Genomic DNA, 12,158 nt, shown 5'->3' on the forward strand with positions numbered 1-12,158 from the left:
GACAGGCTGACAAAGAAAGATTTCCAGGGATGCTTCCAGGCTTGGCAGCGGCGCTGGGATCGTTGTGTTCACTCCCAGGGGAACTACTTCGAGGGTGATGGATGAATTTAATACCTGAGATAAGTGTACGGGTTTTTTTTATAGGCGCAGTCTGGAAACTTTCCGATCGCACCTCGTACAATCAACACCACAGGATAACATATGATTATGCATAAGCCATCATAGCTCTCAGATATTTACAGATAAAGGTGCCACTTTATCTAGTCAGGTCAGCAGTGGTAGTTCTAACTTTACTCCTACCACCCTCCCATATTATAGAGATCATGTCAGAAATATCCTGCTGAAGATACTTCACAAGGCCATGGAGTTATTTCTCTGACTAGGTGGACAGTTACACAACCAAAGCAAACTTTTCTAATGCACTATGATGTAGCCTTTCCCAAATTGTGTAAATGCCTGAGAAATTCGTTGATTGATATCATACAGAGGGTATGAGGATACTCCTGTCATTCTATTCAAAGTGTATATTCTTGATTTTCAGAGTCTATTACACACAAACATCTCAAAGACATTTTATGGGCAAACATGTTGACCAGATACACCGCCAGTGATTTGTTATTGCATACAACTTAGTTGTGAAAATTGTTACAATAATACATGCACACTGATTTTTCTCCATTATTAAATCACTATAAAATCCTATGTGAAGCATCTATTGCCTTTATTCATATTCTTAATATCTTCCTGGAAACCGAAAACACTAGAGAAATACTAGTAATCTTCAGCACTCAATTCAACTTACCGCTTTAAACATTAAACGATATATCGAAAAAACCCCGCTATGATTCAATTCCTGGAAAATCCGTGGTTAATCGTAGTGGGAGGAAGTAAGGTGTATTCATGCGTTGTTGATGCACTAGACCATCATTACCCAGTTTACGAATGAATGAACACGACTACGGATAACCGGATTCTTATTATGTTGGATAGTGGAGTATTCAGTGCTACAATTTAAAAGTGTAACAGTCGTGCTATAGAATGAAATAGAATTTATTAGGGTATTTTAATTTTACGTTAACTGTCAATAAATATTTTCATTTTGTAATTCGGAGTGTAACCTACATGTGATACAGGAAGAAGGACGTTCATTATAATCGGTAATCAAACGTATCCAAGTAACATATGCCTTCTTCTCACAGTTTTTGTATTAAGTTTCTTACAGGGGGATTTGTGTTCTTAGTATTATTAACTTAATTACAACATTTAGGCGGCATGTAAACTTAGGAAAGCACTGATCTTAAGAGCTCACAATATGCCATATACGTTTCCTTATCACCATCAAATCTTATAGTTTGGGCAGTGCATTATAGAAATACCCACACTTGTAACCAATTCCAACAGTTTATAATTAATAACAGATTGTTGGTTTCATAGGCCAAACTTGCGTTTACAAATATAGTTCTCGTTTGAAATAATCAGGGTTCTGTGTAACTACTTTTCCAACCTGAGGTCCATATTTTGTAACACATTTTGTAAGACATCTTCAACAGTTGTTTGTACATTCACTTTGCCAGGTTTTTATGCTTTCTTTAAATCTTTAGTGTAGTTTTCCTTTCCTTTTCAAAGGGTTATGCTCTCTCATTGACCATTATTTCTCCTTGCTTGTAATCTGTAATCATATTCTTATGTTAGTAGCTAGAGCCGATAAATTCTTTGCATCATTCACCAAGTTTTGTGTTCATGTAACTGCAATTATCTTATTATTTAACAGGATATGTACAGGCTTTACCATTTAAAATGCAATCTGATAACAATAATATGTAAAAAAAAATCACTCTCCCCTAGCCTACCCCATGACACTTATGCCAAGGTTTCCCTAGTTACTAGGTCACTGCTTAAACCAGATGCACAAAATGTTATGGTCTTACAAATTTCAAGCATTGCATCAGCTGCAACAGTAGGGTGCAATGAAATAATTCATGTATAGAAGTTATAGTTGTGTTTTAAGTGGAACACTCCATTCAGTTAAATTGTTAATGATATGGAATAGAAAAGTTTATCATAAATGAAATGTAAACATTTTCTATGTATGAAAATTAGTTCTGTGAACTTAGAGATTCAGTAAACTTGGCTGGAATAAGGTTAGACTAAATTATCTTACATCTGGAGAGAGTAATTGGATTCATAGAATAGAATAGAATTTATTTTCATTCCATAGAACCTTCATGGGCCTAAGCCAAGGATGTAGAACATGACATAGCACAAATACATGTTTCTAGTACAAATATAAATACATGGTTATGACAGCTATTCACAGATTTTTGTAACTACAGTATTACAGCAAAATAATTATGATGCAACATCATAATTACTTTTATGTATTTATAAATTCTTCTATTGAGTTGAAGGAGTGAGATAGGAGATACTCTTTTAACACTGGCTTAAACATTTTTATATCGTTTAAACTTTTGATAGTAGGTGGTAGGTTATTGAATAACTTAATTCCAGTATAGTAAACTCCTTTTTGATATTTACTGAGGTTAGAAATCGACACATAAAGGTTGTATTTGTACCTTGTTCTTATATTGTGGATAATTGTATTTGTTTGAAATTTGTTGAGCAAGAATTCACTGGGTAGTGGAAGAATATTAAACTTCTAATATAATTTCCTACAAGAGTCACTCCTTTTAGTGCTTTCCATTATTCTAATGATCCTCTTTTGAATGTAAAATACTTTTTTGCTGTCCGTTGAATTTTCCCAGAAAATTATTCCATATGACATGATGGAATGGAAGTAAGCAAAATAAACTAATTTTAAAGTTTCTGTTTTCATGAGTGCTGCAACTGTCGTAGCAAAACATGCCAAGTTTAGTTTAGGGATAATGTGTTCAATATGTGTTTTCAAGTTTAATTTGTTGTCAATTTGTGGATAGAACTAAATGTATTATATCAGTTCAAAGGTGTAGTTCATATTAAGTGTAGATTACTTATAACAATAATGTCTTATCAATACAGAATTTTATAAACGGTTTCTACAGAATGATACTTCCGTTAAGTCTCTTGCAGTTTTGCAAGGTTTATCTAACAGAACAGCTGAAGAAGTTGACTGAAGGTTCATTGTGCTCAAGAGTATTTCTGTTCATCTCAGTATAACAAGTCATTTAAAATGACTTTTTTATTTGTATATCATCTTCCTAAAATGTTTTTCACCTTCTGTGAATCATTGATCTGTGTGTGTGTACTAAACTGTACAGTAATTTTAGATTCAATTCGAAAGGGTTTTGACGATGGTAGTTTACACTTAAACTTATTTGTTGTCAGGACTTTTTCCATCATCTGTTTTTAAAATTCACGACGTTTCGGAGGCTGGATCTGTCTCTGTGTTCAGGTGAGAGGTACCTACTCTGTTGGATCCCTTAGAAAGAGCTAGTCTCTGTCACAGACGATGGAAAAAGTCCTGACAACAAATAATTTTAAAAGTAATTTGAGAGTCAGTTATTTTTGGTATAATTTTAGGAATCACGCTCCTGGAACAGAATTGCAGAGACAGGCGATGGCTAATCATGAAGATCTTCTTTCACAAGCAACATGGGTTGAAAAATTTGATGTACTACTTGCTGTTATGCAGACAGATGTCCAGGTAATAAATTAATTTAGAAAACCTATTCAATGAGAGGTCCTACTTTCTCCATCGCATCGGTTCTATTAGAGAAATGTCAGTCCATCTTGTGTATTGTCAACAAAGCACAAGAGTAGATGTGGACTCAGCAGTAGTTGCTTGTGGTTGTAGGGAGGAAAGAGGGTTCTACACCTGCTGTTGATTTGTTCCTTACCTAAGAATATTATGTAGTATGCAATATTCACCATTTATTAATAAATTAAAAGTCATTATAAATAAATTAATTACAGATGGCAGTATGTATTAACTTATGTACTATATCCTGCATAAGCTACAACAGATGTAGTAAGTGATTGCATTTTAATAAGTCTGCTAGTAACAAAATCCTCCTTCACGTCTGTGAAAGATCTCTCGTCTGTTTTTGTTCCTTGCCGATAATAGATACTACATAATATTAATTTTTTGCAGCATTTGCATGGAAAGTATCACAGTAAGATTCGTGTATGTGTATTGAACTCTAACACATGCAGTGAATAGAATGTATTTTAATTTGCAATGGTACATGTTATTTCCCACTTTCCTAGAAAAATTATAGCAAAATAAAATGATCTCTATAATATTGTTAATGTGATGGTATGTACATTGAAGTACTAGGCTGTGAAGGAATGATGTTCATGATAATTGCAACATAGCTTGGCTTAGGTTGGGTTTGTATTAGGTTGTGTGAGATAATTGGGTCAAAGTTTGGAAATTGAAAATTTAGAAATTAAACAATTTGGAAAATTGAAAAAATATTGGTCAACATTAAGGATTTTAAAAAAATAAATTCCAAAATGGGCATTGTCTGTAACAATTAAAAATATTAGAAAATCTTCAAAATAAAAAATCGAATATATCAAGAAATATTGTAGAATATTAAAAGTTTCGAAAAATGGCTAAAGGAGCTCATGAAGTTAAAATTTCCTACACATCACGTTAAGAAGAGTTACGTTCCGTTGGGTTGGGGTAGGTTGTGTTAGGATAAAGCACCAACCAACGAAAGAGCTAACTAAGGGCAGAGTACTGCGCAGGCGTAAGAAATCGTCCCTTCCTAGGTATGGCCTTGAGATGTGCAGTGTATTTGCAGCTCGAACAGTGGGTGGGGTGAAGCCGGAGCTCAGTTACAAGCCAGCCGCGACCGAGTTCACTTCGTGTGGTAAATTCCATTTCAAAAACATTGAACCATTTATAATTAGGCCTGTCATATTCATCGCTGTTGGTTTTACTCAGCACGAACAGAATGCAAAGCGTGGACAGAGGTGTAAAGAAAGCCAAAGTAGAGAAATGGTGATAAGTGTTTACAGTTTTATGAAGAAAGAAGCTGACAGCGGCAATGTGATTAACGTTAATAAAATACAAAATCGTGTTTCTGAAGCTACTGGTGTGTCCATAAGTACTCTGAAACGCATTCTAAAAGAGTACGAACATAATAAACGAGTGGGAAAATAATTCAGCACACCTCACAAGAAAGGCCAAGAAGGAAAATTAAAACTGATGTAGATGATTTTGACAAGTGTGTAATTCGAAGAACGATTAACGAATTTCACACTACACAAGGCGAGCGTCCTACTTTAAAATCGTTGTTGGTAGTAATTAAGAAAAAGATTATCTTCAGTGGCTGGAAGTGGGATCTTTGGAAAATAAATAAAGATTTAGGCTTCAGGTGGAGGAAATCGGAAAGTAATAGAAAAGTTCTCATCGAAAAGGATGATATTCGTGCAGCAAGACTGTCATATTTGAGAAATATAAGTCGTTACAGAAATACATTCACTCCTCACACACAAAAGGACATGCCTGGGGTGAGGTGTACAAATGCAGGTCTACTTGCACCCGTCTCCAAAGGACAGCGAGTCATCATCGTACACGCTGGCAATGAAAATGGCTTCATTCCAAATGCTTTGTTAATGTTTAAATCGGGGACAAAATCTGGAGATTATCATCATGATATGAATTTTGACAACTATGAAAGATGGCTCAAAACGAAGTTAATTCCAAACCTTCCACCAAATTCGGTATTAGTAGTGGACAATGCAGCTTACCATAACGTTCAACTTAATCCGGCTCCAACTTCTTCATCTCGAAAAAGTGCTATGATCGACTGGCTTTCAGATCGAAGCATTCCTTTAAGTGACGGAATGTGTAAGCCCGAATTGTATTCTCTAATTAAACTGTGTAAGCTACAATTCGAAACATTCAAAATTGACGCTCTACTGGCTGAACATGGCCACTCTGTCCTTCGCTTGCCGCCATATCACCCAGATCTTAATCCGACTGAACTGATATGGAGATTGGTCAAAGAATGTCAGTTTTCGTCTAGATGATGCTATGAAACTAGCTGAGGAAAAGTTTAGTAGCATCACAAAGGAAGAATGGAGCTCGAGGTGCAACAAATCAGTGTTAACAGAATTACTTGCGGTTGGAACCTGTTATTGACGACATTTCGGAACAAATTATAGTTAATTTACAAGACGACAGTGATACCAACAGTTGTAGCAGTAGTGAGGAAAAGGAGAGGGAGGAAGAAGATGCAGAAGAAGATGATGGGGAATTAAGTGGAATTGAAGCTTTGTAAAATGTTCATCAGCTGCTGTAAGTAATTCAATCTGCACTGATGTTTTTGTGTTTAGTAGTACAGAGAAAGCTGTTCTCCTCCGTGCCCCACTACCGCTAGGAGTACCCTCCCGCACGCGCATTTCACAGCTCATGTCTGACCAAACCACCAATACGTGTACTTGTTATAGGGACATAAGTAATTTGCACTGGTTACCTGTCTACGTCGTGAGCGACCCTGTCAGTTTAGACGCAGACATGTTGGTTGGTATGCAGGCTTCTGTTGTGGACACAGAAAAAATAATTTATTTATTTATTTATATGCTTTTATTTCACACTCCATTCAGAAATTATAGCCATCACATTCCTCGTCATGGAAAATATAAATATATGCATGTTATTTAGGTTTACACGCTCATAGCTGCCGTGTTTCATGGAAGGCTTGATTGATGAGATTTACGTGTCACTAATGGAAACATACGACTCCATGTTGCTTACGTCACTGGAAACATGTCCTACTACACTCAAATCACTGTTTGATGCACACGGTACTTTCAGACGTAACACAGCATATTAGCGTTCCCGAAGATCAGTTTTCTTTGATCTCCTTGTGTGTCTTTAATTTTATTTGAAAATGCATCGAGATATTACAAAGATCCGGCTTGTCAGAAATATATATGTACACATACGAACAGAAAAGTCACATTTAGACACGTCCAACTTCTGGAAATCAGGTACACGTGGAATTTGTGGCTGTCACCATAGGAATCACAATCCTCCTTTTTGCACACGTGTAGTGTCGAAATATAATTCACGGAGTTTAATGCCACATTTCGGCAATTCACACCAACACGTACATCAGACCGTTAGTGTAACGTTCTACTTGTCTCCATCTTGTATACGTCGCTGGATGGAGAACGTCCTCTCGTCTTCACTGTACGAAGCACTCAGTAGTTTAATATGTGTTGCAGGAAATAAATGTTGCTAATTATCCGATAAACATATTTGTTTGAGTACCGATATATGAGGTGTTGAATAATTCCAAGGCTAGCATTGAATCGCGGAGACTGCACTGCCTCTCGACATAAATCAATAGCGACTGACTTTCACTTCCGGGGCTGACATCTATCTCACGTATTTGAAAGCTCATGTAGAGGTCTTTCCAATCAAATCGAACCACGTAATTTTCTGTTTCAAGTTGTCTCCGTTAGAGTTCGTGAGTTTGTTTACTCTGATATGGGCCAATCGCTACGTAGACGAGATATTGATTTACCTGACTGCAACAGCACGCCACCATCGGTCTAATTCGGAAAGTCTTTTTACATGCTGCCATCTGAAGGCTATATCCAATGCGTACGAACAGTTGCATTATTTTCGAAAACGATTTTAATCTTTGCAATATATATTGTATATTTACTTTTTGTGTTTCTTAATTTCCGTCACTTTGATGTGTTGCATTCAATAGCAACCCCCCTTATTTACGTATGGTGAAATCTGTGCGCGAATCCTTACGTATAATGTTACAACGCGCTTGAGTAACCGTAGTCACTATCTATATCTCCACCATAAAATTCTTTATGTACTCATATTGTACATTTGTTAGTCTTAAGACGTATTTGTGCAAGAATAGGAACCAGTTAGAAAATATAAAGGAACGTCTTTGTGCATAATTCGTTATTGATAACGTTGGATGTTGGTGATCGTGGCCGATTTCGCGTTTCTTCCACCTCTCACGCACGCCATCATCGGTCGAATTCGGAAAGTCTTTTTACATGCCAACTGAAGGCTATATCCAATGCGTACGAACAGTTGTATTATTTTCGAAAATGATTTTGATCTTTGCAATATATTTTGTTTATTTACTTTTTGAGTCCTTTCACTGAAGTCGTATGTCTCAATGTGACGAACCGCAAATATTCTTGCATGTTATGTTGGATTGGTGTTTCACTTGTTTGTTGACATTTGACACAGCACACCAATATGTTACCACACGTTTGACGTGCGCCACGAAATCCTCTCCCACCAAGCATTGCAAATAATGTACCAGAGATTTATATTCAGTTTTTTTTGTGAGGCGAGTTATATTAATAAATGACGTACAAGCATTCACGTATGTTTATTCCGATTCTTTCGTTACATGATACTTATTTATAGTGAGTTAGATTGGGTCATCGTTACGCATGAATCTGCTACTTATTTGCGTCAACATCTACACTGCATCAATTTTGCAAGTAACAATTCTTGTGTAAAGAGTATGTAATATTAGACGTATTATGATGTATTACACTCATACAAGCACTATTTGTGTTATATTGGGATTGTGTGAGCGCGTAATATCGTTATTGGTAAGTGGTCTTGGCCGACTTTGCGCATCCTCCACCTCACGACTTTGATGCCTTCGTGCGAATTTATAAAAAGCGATAAGGCATAATAGAGTATGAATATCATTAACTTACCTGTGGCATGACGTCCATACAAAATTTCAACAACTTCTGAGCATCCATTCGACTTTTCCAAAATTCGTGCGCAGGAAGCCATTTTGCACTGACGGAGATTACTCCGTTTTGGTTGGTTTGGGTTAGGTTAGGTTAGGTTACGTTAGTGGGGCACCTGCGCAGACGTTGTTGCGCAGTGCAGTCATATGACGTGCGCATGTGAGGCACCTTGAGCCCGTTATGGACAGTTATAAATTATTAAACACCCAAAAATTCAATTCCGTCACTTTAAAAAGAATATTATATTCTGCGTTTCACTTTCATACCTAATTTAAACTTTTTACAAGGATATTATAGTGGACACATATTTTCAGGAATTGCAAATACACCAATCACTTAACACTTAAATATGATGTTATTGAATGTTTCATTGTGGAAATATATATGTTGTCACACGAAGAAGAATTTATTGAAATATTTATTTAATTTTATATAACACTACATGTAATTACTACAGTGACCCCAATCATCGTTATAAAGAATAAATGTTCTCAAATTACATAGGTCCAGCTTCTGCAGTTAAGTGATATATGTATATGAGTTACGTGTTTCTAACTCGTACAAACGTCTTTACTGAGCATACATGGCATGCAAATGTCCTTTCACTGAAGTCGTATGTCTCAATGTGACGAACCGCACATATTCTTGCATGTTATGTTGGATTGGTGTTTCACTTGTTTCTATTCTCACACGTCACCGAGAAGACATCCTTACACTGAGATTCACTGTAGGTAGCACCCGTTAATATCTGATTGAACCGTGGTAATTAATCTTGTTAATTGTCCCGAAGAACTCTATTTCTAGAGCTCAAAGTTACGTTGGTACTGACCGACCGAAAACAAATAGTTCCAACCGTAGTTTAATGGCGACTATTCAATCGGGACGAGCGGACTGCTCCAAGATAGAATCTATACTGGCTGACTTCTGATTGGTCCTCGACGTCATTCGAAAGTATTGATTTCTTTCAATTGAGGCCATCTCAGATGGCACGTCTTATCTTTGGTTCCGTATTTTTTCCGGTAGACTGCGTCGGACTGTTTGGTACGTTGTGTCTTCGAGTAAATGTGAGGCAATATTTTCGATATATTTTGTTGACATTTGACATAGGACAGCAATATGTTACCACAAGTTTGACGTGCGCACCGAATTCCGCGCCCACCAAGCATTGCAACTAATGTATCAGAGGTTTATATTCAGTTTCTTTTGTGAGGCGATTTAAATTAATAAATGACATACTATAATTCAGGTATGTTTATTCCGATTCTTTCGTTACATGATACTTATTGATAGTGAGTTAAATTGGGTCATCGTTACGCATGAATCTGCTACGTATTTGCGTGAACATCTACACTTCATCAATTTCGCAAGAAACAATTCTTGTGGAAAGATTATGTAAAATTAGACGTATTATGATGTATTACACGCATATAAGCACTATTTGTGTTATATTTGGATTGTGTGAGCGCGTAATATCGTTATTGGTAAGTGGTCGTGGCCGACTTTGCGCATCCTCCACCTCACGACTTTGATGCCTTCGTGCGAATTTATAAAAAGCGATAAGGCATGATAGAGTATGAATATCATTAACTTACCTGTGGCATGACGTCCATACAAAATATCAATAATTTCTGAGCATCCATTCGTTTTTTCCAAAATTCGTGCGCAGGAAGTCATTTTGCACTGATCGAGTTTCCCCGTTTTGGTTGGTTTGGGTTAGGTTAGGTTAGTGGGGCACCTGCGCAGACGTTGTTGCGCAGTGCAGTCATATGACGTGCGCATGTGAGGCACCTTGAGCCCGTTATGGACAGTTATAAATTATTAAACACCCAAAAATTCAATTCCGTCACTTTAAAAAGAATATTATATTTTGCGTTTCACTTTCATACCTAATTTAAACTTTTTACAAGGATATTATATTGGACACATATTTTCAGTAATTGCAAGTACACCAATCACTTAAAACTTAAATATGATGTTATTGAATATTTCATTGTGGAAATATATATGTTGTCACACGAAGAAGAATTTATTGAAATATTTATTTAATTTTATATTACACTATATGTAATTACTACAGTGACCCCATTCATCGTTATAAAGAATAAATGTTCTCAAATTACATAGGTCCAGCTTCTGCAGTTAAGTGATATATGTATATGATTTACGTGTTTCTAACTCGTACAAACGTCTTTACTGAGCATACATGGCATGCAAATGTCCTTTCACTGAAGTCGTATGTCTCAATGTGACGAACCGCACATATTCTTGCATGTTATGTTGGATTGGTGTTTCACTTGTTTCTATTCTCACACGTCACCGAGAAGACATCCTTACACTGAGATTCACTGTAGGTAGCACCCGTTAATATCTGATTGAACCGTGGTAATTAATCTTGTTAATTGTCCCGAAGAACTCTATTTCTAGAGCTCAAAGTTACGTTGGTACTGATTGACCGAAAACAAATAGTTCCAACCGTAGTTTAATGGCGACTATTCAATCGGGACGAGCGGTCTGCTCCAAGATAGAATCTATACTGGCTGACTTCTGATTGGTCCTCGACGTCATTCGAAAGTATTGATTTCTTTCAATTGAGGCCATCTCAGATGGCACGTCTTATCTTTGGTTCCGTATTTTTCCGGTAGACTGCGTCGGACTGTTTGGTACGTTGTGTCTTCGAGTAAATGTGAGGCAATATTTTCGATATATTTTGTTGACATTTGACATAGGACAGCAATATGTTACCACAAGTTTGACGTGCGCACCGAATTCCGCGCCCACCAAGCATTGCAACTAATGTATCAGAGGTTTATATTCAGTTTCTTTTGTGAGGCGATTTAAATTAATAAATGACATACTATAATTCAGGTATGTTTATTCCGATTCTTTCGTTACATGATACTTATTGATAGTGAGTTAAATTGGGTCATCGTTACGCATGAATCTGCTACGTATTTGCGTGAACATCTACACTTCATCAATTTCGCAAGAAACAATTCTTGTGGAAAGATTATGTAAAATTAGACGTATTATGATGTATTACACGCATATAAGCACTATTTGTGTTATATTGGGATTGTGTGAGCGCGTAATATCGTTATTGGTAAGTGGTCGTGGCCGACTTTGCGCATCCTCCACCTCACGACTTTGATGCCTTCGTGCGAATTTATAAAAAGCGATAAGGCATAATAGAGTATGAATATCATTAACTTACCTGTGGCATGACGTCCATACAAAATTTCAATAATTTCTGAGCATCCATTCGTTTTTTCCAAAATTCGTGCGCAGGAAGTCATTTTGCACTGATCGATTTTCCCGGTTTGGTTGGTTTGGGTTAGGTTAGGTTAGGTTAGGTTAGGTTAGGTTAGTGGGGCACCTGCGCAGACGTTGTTGCGCAGTACAGTCATATGACGTGCGCATGTGAGGGCACCTTGAGCCCGTTATGGACAGTTATAAAT

The 12,158-nt window shown here is 36.7% G+C and overlaps 1 protein-coding gene across 9 annotated transcripts in view; it reads left to right on the forward strand.

Moving 5' to 3' along the window:
- LOC110835859 (fatty acid synthase) overlaps window positions 1-12,158 on the forward strand; it is a 236,087-nt gene that overhangs the window by 65,126 nt on the left and 158,803 nt on the right. For 8 of the 9 annotated variants that reach the window (XM_087351947.1, XM_087351939.1, XM_087351941.1 and 5 more), the window contains one exon: window positions 3,517-3,640. In XM_087351947.1, coding sequence (XP_087208073.1) covers window positions 3,517-3,640 — 124 coding nt within the window. Of the gene's footprint in view, window positions 1-3,516; window positions 3,904-12,158 lie in introns of those variants that run through there. The other variant, XM_087351942.1, reaches the window with a different exon arrangement.

Source organism: Zootermopsis nevadensis, unplaced genomic scaffold (assembly GCF_977971745.1).
Source record: "Zootermopsis nevadensis isolate Lab colony 2312 unplaced genomic scaffold, Znev_1.0 Znev_ptg000020l, whole genome shotgun sequence".
NCBI lineage: Eukaryota > Metazoa > Arthropoda > Insecta > Blattodea > Termopsidae > Zootermopsis > Zootermopsis nevadensis.